The following is a 23779-nucleotide window of genomic DNA, read 5'->3' as shown; positions in this document are numbered from 1 at the left end:
TCTGAGGCTTTCCACAACAGAGAGAGAAGTTGATCTCACTGTAGACAGTTATCGCAGGCTTCAAGGGCTCTGCCCAGAAGGTTTTGCTACCTTCTAGAACACTGTCAAGAAAGAAGTAAAAACATATTTCAGAGCAGCTCGGGCATGGGAGTTTCTGCAGAACTTAGAGCACCATTATGTACAAGATCAGCTTTTCTTGATCTTTTACCTGTGATCAGTCTTCCACACTGCACACTATCAGCCACATGTTTAAGAGCACATTCTTCAATGGATTACGAATCAGTCAGATCTGACGGGCAGTTGGGAATTCATGTGCAGTGTGTGTGTGTGTGTGTGTGTGTGTGTGTGAGAGAGAGAGAGAGAGAGAGAGCTCTCATTAAGGGACGATCTATGATTTGACAGCCTCACTGCTACGCCTGCTGCTGCCTCTGTTACTGCGGCTGTAGGATCTCTCATGAGTTGAAAAGGGATGTGAGGCGTTGAAGGAACTGCCGCTCCAAAGACTGAGCCTCTGCTAAGTGATCTCCCTGCCAGACAGACTAGACACGATTTTCTGCAGGACTGGAAACTTGGACCTATTTCTCTTCGTCTGCCCTGAGAAGCAGGCAGCGAGACAGAGTGAAAAGGTAAGAGAAGAACTGTCTTCTATTGAGGCAGGGGGTTGGGGAAATGGGGAACTTATGTGCAAAGGTTTGCTATTTTATTAATGATGTTTTACTCCTGAGAGCCAGAGGCAGTAGCTAAATTCCTACCAGGCTTGACCACTGAGGCTTTTGGCTTTTCCACTGGTACCTTTTCCTTCTTCACTGTACTTTTTCCGAGCATCTGAGGGGTTTCTTTGTATTTATTTTGCAGCTAGCACATTTTCTTTTTAAGTTTGGAATTGTTTGTTTGTTGTTTTTTGTTCTCCCAAGTGGACCCGGTTTCAAAAGAGGAGTCTTTTCTGCCTCTCTTGTCTTCAGCATTTTTCTCTGTGAAGAGAGACTTACCTCGTCCTCTTAGCATGATGTGGTCAAAACAATTGCTACATTCTGCCTAGAATTGCAAAATAAGGAGTTTCCAGAAGTGCATAGGAGCCCCGTTACTGTAGAAACTCAGGTGTAAAGAGAGGAAATGAGTCGCCTGTGATTGTGCCTTGCTTGGCGGTCATGGCATTGTGAGTGAACATGTGTGTGACTTTTCCCAGGGGGAAGAAGTATTTCAATAAAGGTGAAGCATAGAGAGATGTTCTAAAGAGTCTGTGTGAGAGAGAAACTTCAAGCCACAGAAGATGGAGAATGAAACAGTCAGTGAACTGAACCAAACCGAGCTTCAGCCCCAGGCAGTGGTGGCGCTCGAGTACCAGGTGGTCACTATCTTACTTGTGCTCATTATTTGCGGACTGGGCATCGTGGGCAACATCATGGTCGTCCTGGTGGTCATGAGAACCAAGCACATGAGAACCCCTACCAATTGCTACCTGGTGAGTCTGGCTGTGGCTGATCTCATGGTCCTGATAGCTGCAGGCCTCCCCAACATAACCGACAGCATCTACGGTTCCTGGGTCTATGGCTATGCTGGTTGCCTCTGCATTACCTATCTCCAGTATTTAGGGATTAACGCATCCTCATGTTCCATAACCGCCTTTACCATTGAGAGGTACATAGCAATCTGCCATCCCATCAAAGCCCAGTTTCTCTGCACATTTTCCAGAGCCAAAAAGATCATTATATTTGTCTGGGCCTTCACATCCATTTATTGCATGCTCTGGTTCTTCCTGCTGGATCTCAATATTAGCACCTACAAAGGTGCCATTGTGGTATCCTGTGGCTACAAGATCTCCAGGAACTACTACTCGCCTATTTACCTAATGGACTTCGGTGTCTTTTACGTGGTACCAATGATCCTGGCCACTGTGCTCTATGGATTTATAGCCAGAATCCTTTTCTTAAACCCCATTCCTTCCGACCCTAAAGAGAACTCTAAAATGTGGAAAAATGAGTCAACCCATCAGAACAAGAATTTGAATGTAAATGCCGCCAACAGATGTTTCAACAGCACTGTGTCTTCCAGGAAGCAGGTAAGCAAAGCTGAACGTGCAAGTGAGGAGGGGAAGTGTGGAATAGAGATTAGGAAAAATGAGATCAACTTTGTCCTACTTAGCTGACGGCAAAACCAAAACACAATCATGCAAATGTTTCCCAGTATAAGCTTCTGCTTTGCATGTTAAACACACCTCTGGATCCACTGGAGATCTAAAAATAAATGGAGGGATTTGCTAGCCCTGTAGCAGGAAGCAGTTCCCTGTTAGGATGAAGGGGATTGTAAACAGAACCCCAGGAGTCTTGGCTTAAAACTCTTGTGTCTCTCAGAAAATGTTAACTGAACATTGAGAAATCTTCCGGCCTCTGTAGGGTAAAATTCTATTGCATGAAGAAGAAAGGTAATTTCAGGAATTTGACGACACAGTTATCAGGAGACTTTGAGAATATATCAGTGATTCAAAATAAGGAAACTTTTTTTGCAGTGTGCAGTTTCTCATAACTAATCCCACAAAAAAAGAACCCCCAAAACAGGTAACCAGCCTTATTCGGTTGGTCTTAATGGAAGATGATTCTCTAATCCTTTTCTCTTGCTCTCTCCAAGTTACCCTAGCATGCAGAAACTGGAAATACATTTTCCACAGGGGGAAAAAAATAATTCAAAAGGATGATCAACATCAAGCTGAATCAGTTAAAAACAATTTTTTAATGTAGGTTTCTAGCTTAGTAACTGGAACTCTTTTATGCGTTCAGGTAAGCCAAGTGCACATATAGCTGCTGTGGAATGATGGTTTTATTAGTGAGTAAAGCACCTCATTCATCAGATAATGTAAAAATAGGAGGCTCTGTGACATATACTCATCTGTTTGTGTCGGCACAAGGGTCCTAAGATACACATGAGCCCAGCTCTCAATTCTTCCTGCTTCTCTCTTGCATGTAATAAATAGGTAGTAGATATTTATTCTCATAATGAAAAGAGAAACCATGCAATCAACAATACCAGTTCTTTCAAATCATCTGAATTTTCTTTTTATTTCCTTCAGGGAAAACAGTTAATTGCATTTATATGGGTAAAAAACAGTGTGCTCTTAAAAGCCTGTATGTGGATCAGGCATACTGTTACCTCTTAATCTCTAGGCTACCTAGTACATTATGAACTTTGACTGGATAAATAAACACACATGTATACATGCACACAACAGGGCAAACTCATAAAAGTGGAGATGTTGGCAATAAAAGGTGGGATGTAGCTGAAAAGAATGCATGCAGCATTTTGAATGATGCGTGACACTCAATTCACGTGGCATTTATTATGAAGACAGAGGGAGCACGTGAGTAACGACTACCAAGTCTTTGCTTCCATGGCTAGACAGCAATGCTACTTAATGCAAGGTGTAGCTGGACATTACTCAAAGCTTGATTCATGGAGATGGAGAGAGAAACATTGGCCACCTGCCAAGACAAATATTAACAATGCAGTAAGACAATCAAGAATATGCACATATTAGCTGGAAACCAAACATTAGTTAGTATCAGCAGCAAGGGTATATTGTTCCTTATACCCACGTTTACATTATATATATATATATATATATATATATATATATATATATATATATATATGGTATTTATAGCTTGTTTGTCTGGTCTAATGTCCATTCTTTTGATTACAGTCATTAGCACCTATCAGCATTTATAATGTACTTTAGATTGCTAGTTAAGTTACATGCTCACAATACTTTCAAAGGATGTTAGTGGTGAGCATGTGAGAGCCGTGTAGAGTGTGTAGAGATGAGAAGCTCCCAGCTCTGGATAAGGACGATTGGAAGGCTGAGAGATGGGTGGCAATATGTTTGCAGGAGTAAGATCCTCCTTATCAGACAAAGGTTCTCAACCTGCCTAAGCTGTGGCCCTTCGTTGTGGTTTGTCATATTGTGGAGGTCTCCAACCATAAAATTATTTTCACTGCTACTTCATATCTGTAATTTTGCTACTGCTGTGAATCATAATGTAAATATCTTTGTTTTCTGATGGTCTTAGGCTACCTCTGTGAAAAGGTCATTTGACCCTGATGGCGTCAGGACCCTCAGATTGAAAACCGTGAGCATATAAGACCTAAGGGATGAGAAAGGGGCCATTCAATATGTAGCAGGCTCACACTTACTCCCAAAATAATGAAATTATTCTTAAATAGAATACAAGAAGTAAAAGCAATCATGCCTTAATCAGTTTTTCTAAGCCCCAGTTTTCTCATCAATAAAATGGGTGCTTCTACTTGTATGGTTGTTGATGAAACCAAATGAGATGCATTCTCGACCGCAAGGAGCGGCCCCGGAAAGTGGAATCATGGCTGTGAATGGGGCCAATGTGTTCTAAACTTAGAGACCTATATTCTAGCCTTGCCCTTTTCTAAAAAAGTCTTAATTCTTCATAAGGTTCAAATCTGCATGTCCTATAACCTAAGGACTTTTATTTTAATATTTCTCTCTGATTTTTTTTCTTTTAGGCAAGTGTAATTTACATTTTAATAAATACTTATCTGGGCCAGCATCTTCTTACTGAGTTACTAAAATCAAATGCACATAGCTTAGAGGGCTACTTTTTTTTTTAAAGAAAATAAAAGAAAGATTGTTTTTATGCAAAAGACAAATATGATGCTTTCTTTGCCTGCTCATTTTTCACTCATATCGCCAATGTAAAAACATCTAGATCAAAAACTTTTCTCTATTACTCAAAGACTTGATTATATTGTGGTACACTACCTGAGTTGAGATAAATTAAATTCAGCTGCACTCAGTGGCTAGACGCTCTGTGAAGGAATTGCTTGATTGAAGTCTTTTGTTTACCAGTTGGGTGGTTGGACTCTAAAGGACAGGGTTGAAGTGGTGGTTTTCGCTACCCTTTAGCTCTACTACACAAGCCATAGGCTGCAGTGCATTCGGCTCCTATGTTCAGCATTAGGAAGAGAAGCCATCTCTATCATTGACTGTATTTCTGCATACGTTATTGAATTTTAAATTTGGAAATACAGGGGCCCTTTGTGGTAAAACTCTGTACTATCAATAAATACATTAATTTTAAATATTTACTTTTCATGGGCCACAGGGATATGTAAGGTATTTTACAAACTAGGCTTCTGGTTTTGTTTCCAGGGGAACCATTTAGCAATTTCTCTTGTCTTACAGGATAAGGAATAAGAAAATAGTGTGACCTAATCCCAATAGAAGCTTCTAGAGATATTGTCAATTTTTGTAGGTTTATCTATTTAATTCAGTCTTCAAATTACCAGCCTTTCCTCCTATGAAGTGCTTACTAAAGAAAACGGTTGGAAGTCCAAGAAACAAAACAAAACAGCTTCCCTTTTTAAAGCGACATGTGCCATTTGGGGATGACACTGAAGATGGTGGTGGTGTTTATAATGTTGCAAATGGTGTCATCCATCCCTGCTTTTCAGGAATTAAATCTTCCTTCAACTCCTCCCCCATATGTTCTGACGCAGTGCTAGCCATTCTGTGCATTCATGGAAATAAAGGTTGTAATGTGCCTGCCCTCCTCTCCTCCTACCTTTCTCTAGTCTTTCTCTAACGTTACCCACCTCTTGTGTGTGTGTGTGTGTGTGTGTGTGTGTGTGTGTGTGTGTGTGTGCATGCATGCACTCATGTACATGTCTGCAGTGGTATATAAATATATACATACTCATGTGTGTGGAAGCCAAAGATAGCAAGGGGTATCTTCTCTGGTTGTCCTTTGCTCTACTCTTTAGACAAGTTCTCTTACTAATAGAACTCATGGATTTGTCAAGACCTGGGCTTACTGACACGAGCAACAGCACACACGGGTGCTGAGGATGGGAACTCCAGTTCTCGGATTTGTGCAGCAAACTCTTTACCAACTGAGTCATCTTTCTAGCTCACCATGAGCTCGATACAGAAACCAGAGAGACATCAGTAGCCATAGCCATGCTAACAGGGAAGGTAGAAAGCTCACATGGCCTCAACTCTAGACAAAGAACTGCAGGCAACTATGGAGTACTGAAGGAAGGAGAAATAGTCTTCCCCAAGAAAGAGTACACTAGTAGGTTATCTAGTATCAAATGGACAGGGCTGAAAACATGTCAGGAACATCACACAGGTGGAGGCAGTTGTAGTTATATAATTAGGAATACATACAGATACATATGCACACACACACACATACACACACGTACACACACCACCAACAATAACAACAATTAAAGAAAAGGAGACCTTGAAGGAGAGCAAGGTGAAGACACATGGGAAGAGTTGGAGGTTGGAGGGCAGAAAGGGAAACTATGTAATTATAATCTCAAAATATTAAAAATAATGTATTTAAAAGAAAGAATCTTGCACAAAGCACAAAGAAAATTAATCATGGTGATGATTCAACCCTGTGATGTCTGCACTTCAAAGGTTAGGCAAGAAGACTAGAAGTTCAAGGCCAGTTAGTAGAATCACTGAGCAGTTTAATGACCACAGCAGACTCTAATTAAACAAACACAAAGGAAAGAAGAGAAGGCACAGTCCTGGAATGCCCTGGCCATAAGATGTGGGAGCACAAAGTCTTGTAAGCTGCATGACTCAGCAGTCTGCAACTGCACGCACCTCTTGAAGAACAACTCTCCTTTCTGCTTCAGAACCCAGCTCAACATAATCTAATCTCCTGTCTCACCCAGGACCTTAGCCAGTGAGGGTCAGGCATGAGAACAGTCAGCTTTTTAGCACTAAGCCTTCACTGCACTAAGTTGGAAGTGCAGGTCTTTAATGCCAGCACACACGAGTCAGAGATAGGTGTATCTCTGAGTTCAAGGCCAGCTGGTTTACAAAGGAAGTTCCAGGGCAGCCAGTACAGTTATGTAGAAAACCTGGTCTCAAAAAAACTTTCCCAAGTTTACTAGGGCTGTTTACACTGGCTTGTTTTTCATGATTTATTTCTTCCCATCACGTGGACTCAGCTCTGTTCATACTAGTGCAAAAAAAAAAAATCTAAGTTACAAAAAATAAGTAATTTACCCCTTACCACACATGTAGTTAAGTATGCCACTTGGATTTTATTTAAAGAATAGTTTCCTGTTTCCTGATTCATATATTGTTTCAAGGGCATGTCCCATAGACACACTAAATGATGACCTCTATAGCTGTGTGATTTGTATCCTTCATCCTAGATAAGTACACCCTGTTTGTTTGCAAAAAAATCCAATTTTTCAGAATGATCTGTAACATTTCTTAAGTCTTGTTGCCTTTTTAATAAATAGGAGAAAAGTAAAATGTACACCTGAATTAACATTCATCAAAATTTCAAGTCTCGCATCCATTTTTAGTCAATACCCCCTATAATACCATTAAACATTCTTTCACAAACAGGACGTGTCTAACATCACCCTAAATGGGGAGGATGGGGTAATAGTGGACGATAACTTTTTTTTTTTTAACTTCAAGAACCTTCATGTTTGCCTTGCACACAAACAACCCTGAATCAACTACAATGTTCTGCAAGAGCCAACAGACGTGGGTGGGGGTGGCCTGAGGGAGACTGTGACTTTCCTATGCCTCTTCTGTCCGTTTTCTGTTTACAGATAGAAACCCAAGAGTCCATCTAAGCGCATTTCATTCCTATTATGTCTGACCTAAATCCAAGCAGTAGTGAAGATCTTGAGGCTCTAGTGGGGACTCTCGTAGCTGACCCACTTCTCCACCCACACTGCCATTGTGCCAGCGCGCCATTGCGCCAGCTCACCGCCTCACACTGTTCTATTTCAATGCACACCTCACCAGCCTCTCCAACTCCCTTCCCCCTCCACCAAAGCACTCTGCACATTGCTGATTAAGTGATCTCTCTCATGGAGAGCTACAGTATCAAAAATAGTTTTTAGGGTTCCCTGAAGCCTACCATTTAAACCGCCTTGCATAACAAATAAAACCCTGGCACCTTCCCGCACTTTTCAGCTTCATCTCCCATGGCTCTCTCAACTTACACCTTATGCTCCAACAGAGCCAAATTATTTTCAGTTCTCTGAAAATGCCCTGTTCTCAGCCAGAACCTCCTTCATCTGGCAGTTTCCCAACTGTCTTTCAAATCTCAAATCAATCTCTCATGCACGCCGCAGAGCCTTTTCTGAAATTCTCAGGCAGAGTTACACATCCGATTCCCTAGCTAGCAGTACACATTTAAGTGCTTTTCCTATGCGTCCATAGTATTTTGCATTTATTTCTTATTTAGTAACATTAGCCAGTAGAATTATTAACCTGTCTGCCTTCTATTCCTTCCGATATCCTAAATAGCAAGACCTTGTGTCCTCTCGGATGCTCAGCACTGAGTTGGAATGTGATAAGCTCCCCAAGCGTAAGGAAACACTCGTGCCCTGGGAGCACAAGTTTTGCAGGAGCAGGCTGTCCATTCTTTCCACCTCTGCACCCAGGACCACCACAGCATTGCTTAAAATTGACCTTGTCTTCCGTGATTTCACTATAGAAATTAATAAATGTGATGATAAAGTCTTTTCTCCTTTTGTTCAGCTAAATGTGAAATATTTACCGGCATATTCCCCCAAAGACACCACTTTTCATAAGTAATATAAGTAAAAGTGTAAAAAGTAAATTTGTGTGTGCTTAGGGTCTCATTTATAGCCAACAGTGTGTTTGTTGCCCATAAGAAAATACTACCTACCTGTGCCATATCCTTCCATAATCATTAGTAAAATTTGCATCTCTTTTATTAAATCCTTCTTTAAAATCAAAAATTACTCAAATGAAACTAACCAGTAGATGGAGATGAACTTAATAGATAAGACCTTGTAGGAAGATTTTTTTTTCCTACAACTCTGACAGGGCTAATTCTGAAGCATTGCAGAATCGGACAGTAATTCATTTTGTAATGCAATATCCAGTTGCCTTTCCCACCAGCTTTAAAAATCTTCTCCTGAGGATTTCTTCTTTGGATAGAAGAAACAAAGAGGTAAAGCAATGGCAACCCAGGGAAGATAAGCAATATGTGTATCAGTGTGAAGACAGTAATAGATCCAGGTAAATGTCCCTGTGTGACTGACATCATGTCCCATAAAATAGTATTTCCAGTCTCCTCTAACTGGCTTTGAAAACCTTATCATGTTTTCTGGCTTAGCTCACCTGTAGTTTATTTAATTCAATAATCATTTATTGAGCACCAATCTCATGCCAGGCACTGTCTTAGAAAAACCACTGATGTCAATGTTGTATAGAACTTACTGTCAGACGTGAAAGATTAACACAAATAACGGGGAGAGGCAGGCAGTTAAGGTTTATAGTGTGCAGAAGAGGCAGCAATAAAGGGTGATTATGACATATAAGGCTAGAGAGTCAGCTTCAACGGCGATGAGACCTACTCCCATTCTTAAAGAATAATTATCTGCCAAGCCAACACAAAAAGCAAAGATGCTCATAGAAACAGAAGTCATCTGTGTAAGCAAGGTATTCAATATAAGACCCTGGCATGTATTTTGTGATATCCGAAAGCATCTTAACTTGGTCAAAAAGTACTAGAGAACCAACACAGTCTTTTCCAGTGGTGGTAGAAAATGCAACTTGACATTTTAAACTTGATTTTAAAATTATACTATCTAGCCAGCAAGAATCAAGGAGCCAGAAATGAGGTTATTGCAATCCAGCAAGAAGGATATAAGACTTGGGGTAAGAAGCAATGGCTGAGGTGTGTAGGAAGGACCGCAGATAAGAAATAAGTAAAAACAAAATCAGTAGACACTAACAGCAAAATTTGACAGGTAAGGAAGACAGTCTTAGCTGGAATGCAAGCAGAATACTGGGATACACATATCACAGAGTGAAGGCAGAAGAGCTCTCTCATCGGGCCTATGATGTATCTAGCAACAGGTTTTGGGTCTTCCTAAAGTGCCAGGAATGGGTTTCCTCTTGTGGAGTGGGCCTTCGATCCAATCAGAAAGTGGTTGTTTGCTCCCAGGATCTTCATGCTCCTACTGAGACAGTGGGTATGTCTTTTCAGGACAGCCATTCTTGAAGCTCCGAGGGGTCACAGCTTGGTAAGACTAAAGATTATTTTATTCTTTAGTAGTATGCATAGAACCTCATGGTACTAAGAAAGCTGTCTAGTAGGGTTGAATGGAGCTTCCAGGTCAGGGGGGTGGAGAGTTGTCCCAGCAATTAAGATCACTGATTGCTCTTCTGACTTGCTCTACCCAATTCAATTTCCAGCACTCATGTGGTGATTCAAAACTACGTACAAATCGAGTTCCAGGGTGTTGGGGAGTTCTTCTGGCCTTTGTGAACACCAAGAATTCATGTTATGCATAGACTCACATGAAGGTAAAACACCCACTCATATAAAAATAACAAATTTTAAAATCTTCCAGACCAGTAACAACTTGATTTCTCCATTCTATTATTCAGACCTGTGTGGTGCCTTCAGCAATAGGATCTTACTGTCATGGTCTGGACAGTAAACAAGAGTATTGACTGCATTATCAGCTCGCTCACCCACAACTCATAAAGAGAAAATTCATTTGAGGGGCTGGGGTTTTTATTTGCTAGCCTGTGGTGTCTAATACAGAAATTTATTTTTAAAATACCACTTATTTACTCATTCATAAAATATCAAAACTATAGACTGATATTTCTACTATAGACAGTAAACATGTCTAACAGAATATTAAGGAATACTAAGTCAGTAAATCATTCTTGAACTCCTTTGATGTGCTCAGAGAGCATTACACTAAGAATACCTCTAAGTCCCATGCATAATAAACATTCATCAACTTTTTATTATATGTTTACACTATTTGTGCACTTTGAACAAACATACTAACTCAGTAATCTCCACAACAATCTTGAGAAGTGGAGACCAATTATAGAACAGGGTTTCTTAGTCACCTGTGCCAGATCACATCTCTTTTTCATAAAGCTAGGGTTTGAACACAGTACTTTCCCTCCAGAATATAAGGGCCATGGGAAAACTTAATGATTAATTTAGTAGAAGTTATATAAATTTCTTGAAGCTGGGAGTATGAAAGGTATATGGAGAATTGAGGAGGACTGTTGAAAAGAATGGGAGAAGTCTTTTCAGATAAAGGAAAGAAAGAGTGTGAAATTATGTTATTATCAATAGAAGAATAGAGAAGAGGCCAGTATGAAAATAAGGATTTCTGATTCAGAAATGCTATCCTATAAGGCAAATGTTCATTTGACGCAAACATGGCCAATAAACTAAGAGCTGAACGAGACTGAGGTTGGAACGGTGAGTTCACCACAGTCACCTCACTCGGAGTTCTGTTCCAAATAGGTCTTCAGTGATCTCTGGCAGTAGTTTCGGGACTATAATCAGTTCTTTTTGTCAATTATTTAACTACCATTTTCAAAACACTCTCTTCTGAAGTCTCTTCTCTCTGAAATCTACCACACCTGAAATCATCCTCTTCCTGTTGTGTTACCTGAATCCCACAGCATTTCTTCCCTCTATGCACGGTAAGTGAGGTGGCTAGTCTCACCAAACTTACAGAGGCTCAGTACGCAATGTCCTTGCCTCTCCATTTCCTCTTCCAATTTATCTCAGAGTACTGCTAGTATAGCATTTTAGAAAATAAAGTGTTTCTGCCTCTCGTGAACAACTCAAGTCCTTTCTGGCTACACACCCTGTCAGACTGCCTTGGACATAACTCTGTAGTAGCTGGGAACAGGTAGAGTATCCTATGCTTTTCAGTTTGGAGCCATTACTGTTTGACTGGCATGGAGATTGAGAATATAGGTGAACTCAGTGTGTTTATTCAGGCAGCAGTAATTATTTGAGGAAATATAGTGATATCACGTATCTCACTGAGTTGCTTGAGACAGGGAGCACTATGGCAAGTAAGTTCTACGCACTCCATGACATTCTGAGAATTGTAAAGTGAAGTGACACAAGGTGTCCATCAGTGTTCCAGGCTGATACCTAGCATGCTTGTCCTGATAATGCTCAGCTTGGATTGTTTCTACTTTGTTAATATTTGAGTGACGACAGATATGAGGTAGGGCATGAAAAAAAGAATTCCCTGATACAGTTTCTATTTTATCAAAAAAGATGGGAATAGGCTCATAGTAACAGTAAAATTATAAGAGAAATATTTAATGTTTAAAATGCCAGGGTGAATCTCGAGGAATTTCTTTAGGAATCAAGTAGATATATCTCAATATTAAGAGCAATAAAATCAGCTATTTTGTATACACCAACTGCAGTGCCAACTGGAGGCTCTGCTCTGGCTTCAGTACAGTCTAGTTAAGCTCTTACAATCCCTTCCATCAGGTTGCTACATAAGGGAGCAAACACGGGAAATAAAAAGCATAGATACAAATCCTGACAGATTTGCACTTTTCACCAATAAGTTCATTTAAAAAGTCAACTTCTAGGTCAAGCACTGTGTTAGGCACCATCTTGCAAATCTGAGTGAGGCAACATTTCTGCTCACAAAGAGTTTGCAATCTAAGAAAGAAAGTAATAATTGTCTTGGTCAATGTTCTATTGCCATGAAGAACTACCATGACCAAGGCAGCTCTTATAAGAGACAGCATTTAACTGGGGCTGCTTGCAGTTTCAGAGATTTAGTTCATTTTCTGCATGTTGGGAAGCATGGCAGCAAGCAGGCAGATATGGAACTGGAAGAGAAGCTGAGAGTTCTTCATCTGGATCTACAGGCAGCAGGAAGAGTGAGATGCCGGGCCCAGCCAAGGGTTTTGAAACCTCATAGCTCACCACTAGTGACATATTTCCTCCAACAAGGCCCTGCCTTCTCATTCCTCCCAAGTAGTACTATTCCCTGAGCCTATTGGGGCCATTCTGATCCATGCCACTATAAGAACTAAAGTTACAAAGCATTACAGTTATGATGGTAACCATTGCCTTTTGGTGACTGAGAAGAAGTAGGCAACCATAGAGCTATGTGGAAAGTAGAACTCCTGAGCTGAGCCTGGTGAGTTAAGAGATATTGTGGATGGAATGGAAAGATGATGGTTTCAGCAGAGCAAACTATACAAGAAAAGACAAGAAAGCCTGAAAGACTAACCCTGCAAGGTAACTGCCAGTGCCTCCTTAAGACTAATGAAAGATGAAGGCACTGGAAAAAATCTTTATCTAGCTATTTTGGGAGCTGGACAAGATTTAAAGGCTATAAAAGAAATCACCAGCAGATTGCAAAGCAAAAACTTATGTTGCAGCAAGATCTATGAATATCATTCTATTTTCAATATAGGAAAATAATTAAGAAGTAAGGTCAAAGGCAATATTTAGGGGATATCTGCAGCAATGGGAGTCATCATACAAAGGGGTAAAAAATAAGATAAATAGCAATGAATATAGACAGATTTTCGCTCATTTGGAATAAAATCAATAGACTTAGGGTAAATAAATGGGTAGAAAATGAAAGAAAAATATTCAAAGGTGACGCTTGAACTATTGGAAGAGAAAATAGTAATGGTATTTGTGAGCATGAATTCTACAATATTATAGAATTGTGTCAGAGCCAATCTTATGTGAACCACTTAATTTACAGTCTTGAGCCGCAGTTTGTACATCTGTCAAAACATGATAATAGCAATACTTTTGTTCAAAAATAATTAGGATTAGTAAAAAAGAAAAACCATTTAAGCACTTATTGTAGGACCTGGAGTATGAAAACAATAACCATAGATTAACACTACCCTTTATTGAGAGTGTACTTTATCTTAGTGAGGACAGTAAATAGGGACAACAGACTTCAATAGGGCGAACATGGCTTGCCTCTGGGGCATTTAGAAACTGCAAAGGCACAATTAAAAAACTAGAATTGGGGCTCAGAAGAAGCATTTATGATGTGGGATTTCCCTCTGCTTGCCATGAATACCATTGGCTAATAAAGAACCTGCTTTGGGCCTATTGTGGTAAAGAATAGGGTAAGGCAGGAATTCAAAGCAAATAAAGAAAGAGAGAGTAGGGGGAGTCAAAGAGGAGCTGTGTAGGAGCCAAAAGAAACAGATGCCTAGGAACTTTAACTGGTAAACCACGAGTCTCATGGTAAAATATAAAATCATAGAAATGGGTTAATTTAAGATATAAGAGTTAGCTAGCTATACACTTTAGTGATTGGCCAAGCAGTGTTTTAATTAATATAGTTTATGTGTGATTATTTCAGGTCTGCGCCACCAGAAAATGGACGAGCAGACTCCGCCTACACAGTTATCCTAAGATTCTGAACAAGTAGGATGTAGATGCTGATAATGGCTCAAGAACAGACACAGTCTCTGTAGGAAATGCTGTGGTATAGGAAAGAAACCTTAAAGTGGCCAGAGTACTGGGGATAAAGAAATGGTTAAGTTTTTTTACTCTGAGCATAAGCCAGAAAACCAGCATGCTGTTTCAGTAGTGATCAGTAGAAAATTGTAAAGACAAACACTCAAGGGGTCGGGGATAAATGTGGTCAGAGCAGACTCCATAAAGCAGGGAGGGCGGTGAATGGTGCTGCAGCGAGATGACAGATCAGGGATGGAGAAAGACCCAGGAAGGCTAGCCATGGGCCAGCCTGATGATGAAAGAACAGTGGGAACAAGGAGAAATTAGGCAAGGCATTTTTGTTGGGCTTTACTTCTGAATACAGAAGAATCCACGCCTTTTAAATCTTCATGAGAAGAGCCAATGGACTAGAAGGAATTATTTATAGATATAGAACAAAACTTTATTATGATGCCCAAGGAGTTAAGAAGGGTTACAGAAAAGAAATCTCCCTTGCCCTCATCAGCAGGAACTGTGTGTCTGAGTCACTGAACCATCTGCACCACCTGGTACTGTATGGGTCCGCATGGCAGTATCCAGTAAGTGTTCTGTGGACAGATGGATCAGGGAGTGGATAGAAACAGGACTACACATGGGATGAGCAGAGATTGGTTGTCATGGGTGTAGACCAAGATCAGTGTTAGGGGAGAAAGCTACAAGTCCTTGCAAGCTGGTCTTTATTTTCCTGGCGGGATTGGTGCAGGTAATAGCAGGAAGAGGAGTCACGCAGCTGTCCGTGGCACAAAACGGGAGATAAATAATGAATAGGATGATAGCAGAGTTAAGTCCCATTCATGATTAGAAGAACAGAGCTAGCAAGATCATAAATTACTGAACATCTGAATTTACTAGTGACGTGTAAATGCTCACACTCCAGTGGTTATATTTTCCCAACTCACTCTCTCTAAAGCATATTTGGATGAACCAGTTTGTTTCCCAAAAGCCTAGCTGGTACTACCCTTGAGGCGATTTCTTTTGGGCTACAATAGAAATACATTACAATTTGTACTGTTTCATGCATGGCACTCTATCTGCTTCACTGATGGGAGGATCTTAAGACAGAGGGCCAGACTGAATCAGATTGGATGCATTACCGCATGGCCTGGACCTCCTTATTTGCTAAAAAGTTCCATCTGAAGCCCTAATTCAAATCAATAGAGGCCAAATACCTCTCTAAAATAGAAAAAAGAAAAAGCTCACAGGGAGAAATTCCTACCCCACCCCGAATCTTAAGCGAGGTCTGTCCTTTCTCAGTATCTCCAACATACATGTCTAGGGTTGAGCCATTTCTTTTTTTAACTCAGATGTCTTGGTTGTCTTGACTCTTTCCACTTTGCCTCTAAAGAATTCAGGGAACCCACTTAGACGAAATTAGACTTGGGATAAAAGCCCACAGTTCTTGACGTTGCTGCTGACATCCATCTCAAGATACACGAAATGCTCTTAATAAAGTGAGCTGGCTTCAAGAGCGCTTGACTCTTTGTTTGCAGACGAGCAGATTCTGAGCACAGTAGAGAAATAAGCCAGAAGGAGTTCTCTATCTGTGCTTCGCTCTCACAATCAGCAGCACAGGATGTCTGTTTATTCCTTGGGGAAACGCTCCCAATTTTGTGTCTGTCCCTCAAAATCCAGTACGGGCCGACTTTGGAAGAGTGGGAAGCTGCGGTGTTTGGCCTTACCTTTTAAACTGAAGAGTAGTAGTCTCTATTGCCAGCCGCTCTTCATTGGCTTACACTTCCTCCAAATAATGCTCAAAAGATGTTACTGAATTGCACTAGGCTTACTTTTTCTGTTGCAATAATATTTTAAAATGGACAAATATCTTTGTGTATGCATACTGTAAGTTTAAAAAGCACTCATTAATTTCAAGCAATATTTGAAGTCATCACTGCTCAAATACTAGAAGGAAGCATATTTTCTTTGAACACTTTAGTAGTGAGGTATGAAAATTACTGGGCTGTGGTAGACTTAACTTACCTCAAATGAATCGTAGTGATTACTGAAAATGTCTTGAACGCATTTTAAAAGGAAATAGTTTTGCAAATGTCCGTTATGTATAATTCTGCTATCTAAAAAGCCAAGCTTTCATCATTAGGATCCCATTCGTTCAGGAAGGCCACCTTTGACTGACCTAAACTTGACCCAACATGTTTTTTTAAGAGTTCAAAATCAAGATATTTTGTAACAATAGGAAATTTATTTTGTTAGAAACTCTAATAATTTTTCATAAAAGCACCTCGAAGAATAATGACCAGCAAGCATACAATTCACAAAGATACATTCCCTAAACAGAAGCTAAATGTCAGCACTGAGAAGTAAAAGAGCCTGGTAAATGGTCACAGATTAGAACTGTGGGAAATAAAATGCATAAATGACTGAAACAAATCGTGATTTTTCTTGGGTACTGGCTAGCCAATCGTTTTTGTATTTGACAGTTCACACTCATCATAAAGATGTGAATATATTCTATCTTAATAATGTGCTTGTCTTTATCATTTGTTCCACTCTAAACTCATTGAAACCTAGAGAATTCTCCTGTTAGTAGCTGATTCAAATTCTAATAGTGAAGCCACACTGGGGGCTTCCCTGGAGCAAAGAGACATTTGGAGAACCTTCCAATATTCTCCTCAAGCCCTCCTCACGCTTCCTCACACCAGTTTAAGAACCACTATTAAAACACGCCAGCTTGCATCCTCCCTTTACCGTCTCACACCACACCACCTGTCTGTTCTTCCTGACAGTCCTAATGTGCAAGCATCTGCCCTCTTGCACTGGTATCAGGTGTGCTTTAACCATTATGGTAGGTCATACTGCTGCCCTCTTACTGTGTGTCAGGCACAGTGCTAAGGGGCTTTCCCGTGCCATGCCCATTACTGCTGTTGCTATGAATGAATAGAGATCTGAGGCTTAACAGTTTCATCAAAGTCCTCAAAAACTGGAAGAACAAGAAATCTAATTCTAGTAGGCAATCATAGCCTTTGATCCACATCCTCACATTCTGGTCCATCTTATTTGTCCAAGAAAAATGAAACTTATCCTTATATACATAGCAGCTAAATTTATTAGTCATTTTACAAAAATTGCATTGAATGTTTCTTTAAAAATTCTAACCACTAATTAAAAACTTAAAAACCCAGCAATGAACAAATTTTCACCCCATGAACCTCACATTCTATTAGGAAAGGGCATAGAAAAATTGGTAACCACACAAACTATGCCAAGGTGGAATATATAAAATTTTGAAGAAAATTTGTGAATATAAGGGGAATAAGAAAAGGATAAAGTAGATTTGTCATTTTAAAAATAACAATTGTAATTCTATATGCACACATGAGCAAATCAATGCTTGAAACTCAACCAAGTCCTTCATATTTGCTGCAATAGTAAAACGGCAGGCTGATCTCAGAGGTCATTAGGCTTTAAGCAAAGAAATGTGGCATTAGTAATACCAGTTTTATTTCATAAAACCTATTGACATTCATTCTAAAACAAAATGTCTTATGCGTTCTGATTAAAAATTGAAGCATTCCCCAGCAATGGAAGAAGGACCACTAGGTAAAATGATGGCTAAGAGAAGTTTTAATAAATGATCTTTTATCCAAATGTTGTGTTAGCATTTGAGGAAGAAAGGACAGCAATCTCTCAACCTGAGGAACAGACGTTATCTATTTGGGAGAGATGGGACCTGCCACTGTTCTAACTGACTTAGGTACTGATCTTACCATTCAGAAGTGCACCTGCTACCTGAACTCCCTTATTTTCCAAATGGAAGTAATCAGAGTGTTTTCCCATGTGCCATTATAGAATGAAATGAACCCATATGTGTGAAGTGTTCCAAACAATTATTGAAACCCAGTAAGTAGGGTGTTTTCTAATGATGTCTTTGACTGTCCCAAGGAGCGACCTTTCATCACTGCTCTTCTCCCCTCAATACCTCTAGGGGAGAGATGAAATTTCTGTCACCACTTTACTGAGGAGAAAGATGAAAATTTGAAATAGAAATGGCCCAGGTCTAGTAAGTTCTCTATGCCCTGACCAGAATGACAGCTGTGGACGAGGTGAGATTTTTCTCCTGGTAACTTAGGAGAAATTGATGGAGAAACTGATGGGGAAGCTGAGAACCAGGGTGTCACCCCCATCAATTCAAATCGTGTCTCTTCCAAGACCTCTTGTTCTTGCTTCTATACAACTGCTGATCTATTCATTCTTAGGGTTTTTCTTCTAGAAAACTGGATTCCATGCTCGTTAAACAGCACCATCTTGTTGTCTCAATGACAACATTTAGAAATTGCTAGAAAATCAATGCTAAAACTTAAAAGCCAAACTTTAGTACCAGAGGTAAAAACCTGCAATTATTAATTTATATCAAAGACCCAAGAATTATTAGATAAAAGGCTTGGAAATTTATCCATAAGTCACAGTACTGATTTGAAAAAGATTCAGTGCCACTTTGCCTGTACACCATTCCCTTAAACTTAACTCCAAATCTCTCTAAAGAAGATATTTTGCCCACTGTAGTAAAGAATCCTAGATTAAGAAACTCTAAAAGACCAAATTGTCATCTCTACATGCAGGGTGACTCTGGGAGAAACAGCTTTCTACAACTTCTGAATAACTAAGGAACCAAACTGATTGATTGTGACATCAGGCAGATGAGATAGAACAACTGTCAGAATGATATTGTAACTTTTGGTGGCAAATCCCACCTCACTTAAGCTTGTGGTAACAGAGCATCAATCAACATTTTGTACTGAACACGACTCAAGCATGAACCACATTAAGTTGGAATCTCCTTGATTCTTTAATCTTCCTAAATTCTTTATAACAGTATACCCAATAATTCTTCACTTTCACAGAATAAAAACTGTGCCCAAAAAAACCTTTGGGGGGAGAAATCAGCAGAAATTGAGATGATAGATAAGACAATTTCCTCTTTTTCTAAATTTAACTTTTATTTCAAACATTTTATTCATAGACTTGTTTTAGGGCAGAGATAAAAAAAAACATGCCCAAAATATTACTCCTGCCACCAAGATCCTCCATGTCAGAGAAGAAAAGAGACACAGCCTTATAGTGACATGTGTGATTCAGGCTGGAAGTATGAACCAGTCTCTGGAATTCCAGGGAGGCAGCAAGGTTATGCACAGCATTAGTGAATTCTTTCCCCATTCATTTCCTCAATATTTATTTTTCATGCTAGATATTCATGTTCATATTGCTTCATGTATGTAGAGTAGAGTAGAGTAGGCCTCATCATTCTAGGGAGGAAAGGGAACCTTTGTTCTAGGAAGGAAAAGAGTGATAAGTGGGCAAGCAAATGCAAGAACAGGATGGATACAGCTTTTAGCTATCAACAAAAAAAAAGAGTAAGGCAGCAGAACAGGAGAGAGAACACCTTGAAGAATGATTAGTATCCACTCTTCTGTCCAGAATTAACGTCAGTGGGTCTCCTTTAAAAATAAAGAAAATATTTACCTCACAAATACTCTGAAACTTAAATAATTCAATGAAGTCCCTAGTGCTGTGGTAAAGATATATTAAATATTGCTACTTTTGAAAGGGGATTATTTGGCTAATTTTTCCATGGCTCTCCTATAGTTGAAAATCTCATCAGTCTAATGTAAATTTAGCTGTCATTTTTTGAGCATGCTATTTAAGATAGTTCTTATGTGTTTATTGGTTTTGAGATAGAGTTCTGTTCTACAGTTGAGTCTGGCCTGGAACTTTTGATCCTCCTGGTTCCACCTGCACAATGCTGGGTGTACAAGTATGTGCCACCATGTCTGTTTGTTGATATCTCCTATTTCACAGAAGAGTACTGTAGCTGCAAAGGGTAAAATGGCTTGTTCCCTGTCACACAGATATGGGTAGAACTGGAAATAAAGTACAGCTCTGTCTGAATAGTTGTCCCCTTATTTATTATATAACTCTTAAATTAGCCGAGACCATATCATCCAAAAGGGACTTGGGTGTATGCAAATCTATGTCAAAAGCCTAGAAAACAAACCCAGGCCTCGCAAGCCCTGCTTTGCCTCATAGACCTTACAGACTCAGCTGAGTTTCTAGTTCAGTCGATAAGAAGGTAAATGCAAAAGAAGCTTCATTCTGGGCATTGGGTTAATATGATGATGAAGTGGTCATCCCTTAGCAAGGATGCAGATTCCACAACAGGACAGTGAATATAACCATCCTTACATGGAAAAAGTATATGCATATTACTTTGGAATTTCCTATCTTCCTTATGATTAATCACCACACATACAATTCCTCTTACTAAACATATTCCACATTACAGACATCAAAACCCAAAGGAGCTGGGCAGTGGTGGTGCACATCTTTAATCCGAGCATTCGGGAGGCAGAGGCAGGCAGATCTCTGTGAGTTCGAGGTCAGTCTACTTGGAAGAGCTAATCCCAGGACAGACTCCAAAGCTACAGAGAAACTCTGTCTTGAAAGCCCCCCTCTGCACCTCCCCCCCCAAAAAAAATGAAAACAAACAAAAAGGAGATCTGAGTGACACTGGCTGGGAACTTAGACTAGTAATCAGGTTCTGGTTTTGAACAATGTGTGTAGCACATCAGAGAGCTAAAATAGAGCCAGTTGTGTGGTGCATGTCTGAAATCCCATCGCCATCCTCTAGGGAAGATACAGTACAGCATAGGGTAAAAGAGACCCTATCTAAAAATAAAAATTAAGAAAAGCTGAAATCATGAAACCGGGTTGAGTTTGCGATTTGTTGAAGGCATGAAACACAGCTGGGCTGCAGTTTGTTCTGTGTATTTTTCCAGGCTAGTGAGGAAATTAGCTCTGAAGCTCTAACAGGTCTCACCAAGGTCCAGACTGTGTGTTCTGAGTGACATACATCCCAGGCACTGCCAGTCTTTCGATAAAGGATGGTGTCCAAGAGTTTTAGAAGGAAAAAAACCCTAAATGCCCACAAAACTCTTGATAAATTTCAGAGCTTTACTTCTCCTCTGTCATTGAGACTTTAGATTTTAAGACTGGTTTTCGAAGCTTCTAGCGGGCAAACAAAGGACAACAGACCACCGGTGTATATTTCAGTCCCCTCTTGCCAGACCATGTCTGTAGAGCTAGAAAAGCAAGGGAGAGAGAGAAGATTGGAAAAAATGTCACCTTCAGGAAGAATCTGCAGAGAACTGTGACACCTAGCAGCCAAAATGCCAGTTTCCTTGCTAAGAGAACTGACCATTTAGAACGTCTAAGGCGGGTTCTGGGACATTACCATGCACGAGAACAGATGACGACATATACAAAGAAACCCACTTTAAGAGTTTTTAAATAGTGGGGAAAGGAAAGAAGAGAGGGCACAGACTTCTCTGAAAGAATGTGGTGAAAGAGAGAGAGTGTGTGATGGGCATGTCAGCCTTTTAAAGGTAGTTGGTGTATACATATAGGGGGTTATATGGCTACGCCATGCACGCTTATAGATTAAGAGACCACGCTGTGCGTGTGCACAGATTACATAGGGCATAAGACCCTAGGGTGACTAGGCAATGTGCCTGAATGCTGCTGGCGCATGCGCAGCCTTGGGACCCCCCCGAAACTGGTAACACCTGGGGTGATTAAGCATTTTGCCTGAATGCTAACAGCCGTGGGACACCAGATGCAGTGAAAATCATAACATTCCAAGCAGGATAAAATGTTCAAAATCAGTAACCATACGCTATAGAGCAAAACTAAGGACGCTGAAGTAAGACGTACGAGGCAGCCGTTCCCTACGGTTAGCATTTTGCTGGTAACTTACCTGGAAAAGATAGCGCATAGAATGGCTCAAGAACAAACCAAAAGCACAGCAGATAAAACGTAGCACGGCTCACAAAAAAAAAAAAAAATTCAAAGTGACATTTTATTTTCTAAATTCAGATATTATTGTAATTTGAATCTCAATGCTGCCAGCTGAGATTTGCCTTTCCCGGCGTGTTTCCAAACATCCACCTCCTGCGAGCAAGAAAACATCCAAGCAACAGGGGAAGAGTCAGCCTTTCAGCAGGCACCATTCTCAAGACTACGTAATCAATCCTGGAACAGTCATGCAGCAATAGTTGCTAGCATTATGGAAAGTTCTGCACGGAGCCTAACTATAGCAGCTACATAGGACACAATCGCTTGCAACAGAAGAACCCTGAAATAACGCATTCAAAAACATGTCCCAACAGGGTTTAATGTCACAGTGAGAAAAGAAATCGTCTTGCTATTTACTTCAGGCATTTGGCTCAGTTTAGAAATAATTCATTTCATGCTGGCTTCCTTCTTACAAACAGCCTCCATCGATTCCAACTTTAAGCCCAAACTTTTGTTTTGTTTGCTGTTTTGAAAACATCAAAAAAAAAATTTCTCTCAAAATATAAGGTACTTAGCCGGGCGGTGGTGGCGCACGCCTTTAATCCCAGCACTTGGGAGGCATAGGCAGGCGGATCTCTGTGAATTCGAGACCAGCCTGGTCTACAAGAGCTAGTTCCAGGACAGGCTCCAAAGCCACAGAGAAACCCTGTCTCGAAAAACCATATATGGTACTTAATAAAGATAAAAAGACTATGTTCTCAAATGTGCATATCTTCTCAAGGTAGCCTTGTACACTAACATATTAATTTTCTGCTGTCAATTTTACCCTCCACAATGCAGGTGAGGCAGGGCTGATGTGAAGAGAATACACACACATGTGCCATGGAACAGCACAGATTCTGTCAAATGTCTTCTTTTCTTCCCTTTGGGATGCTAATTCCTGTTACTAGAGTAGGATATTCTCAGCATCCATCCTGTGTTGCCATTTTATATGAAAACATGATTAGACGTTACTGCACACTCCCTCCATAACAGGCACTCAGCTTTCTTGTGTGCTGAGAACTGTCAACATAAGTTATCTTTGGTCCTCAGTTTCACACAGCTCAAAGTCCCATCCCAATGCCCTCTTGATGGGTTTTTGCCTCACGTTCATCCTATGTCATACAACAGTGTAAAGCACTACCCATTTTGCCTAGAAAGTCTTGCACACTTATATTGGGTGAGGTGACACTTGTATATTTTCCTGAGAACTGTGGTTGTCACATAGAAAAAGTCACACTGTGTGTTGCATAGAAATACATTTATTTGCATGTAACCTCAACTCTGGTATCTTTTGATGACAGATTGTGTGTCCCTACTAAACCTGAGGGCCTCCTGAGTCCAGTTTCATCTTCTTGTTTGTGCCTTTTAGGGAAAACCTCCACCTCAACCCATTCTAGACCTGTGGAGAAAAAAGGAAAAACGTTTTTGTTGTATGCACCACTTTCATAATCCTATACCTTTAAAAACCATCTACCAGTTTGCCCCCATATCTTTAAAAACCATCTATCAGTGTGCCCCTTTCCTTCAAGCCCTATCTCTCAAGAAAGAATTACCAAATACAATTTAAATATCTATTCTGAATAAAACATTCAATAATGGGTGACAGGAGTAGT

The 23779-nt window shown here is 40.1% G+C and overlaps 1 protein-coding gene across 1 annotated transcript in view; it reads left to right on the top strand.

Moving 5' to 3' along the window:
- Positions 1-501: 501 nt before the first annotated feature.
- Trhr (thyrotropin releasing hormone receptor) overlaps positions 502-23779 on the top strand; it is a 35114-nt gene continuing 11836 nt past the window's right edge. The window contains exons 1-2 of the mRNA XM_041637721.1: positions 502-626; positions 1187-2059. Coding sequence (XP_041493655.1) covers positions 1271-2059 — 789 coding nt within the window. The 5' untranslated portion in view covers positions 502-626; positions 1187-1270. The remainder of the gene's footprint in view (positions 627-1186; positions 2060-23779) is intronic.

This window comes from Microtus oregoni, unplaced genomic scaffold (genome assembly GCF_018167655.1).
Source record: "Microtus oregoni isolate MIOR12 unplaced genomic scaffold, Mior012 000053F_ref0000044, whole genome shotgun sequence".
NCBI lineage: Eukaryota > Metazoa > Chordata > Mammalia > Rodentia > Cricetidae > Microtus > Microtus oregoni.
The sequence above is the reverse complement of the archived record's forward strand: the minus strand, read 5'-3'. Positions and strand labels throughout refer to the sequence as shown.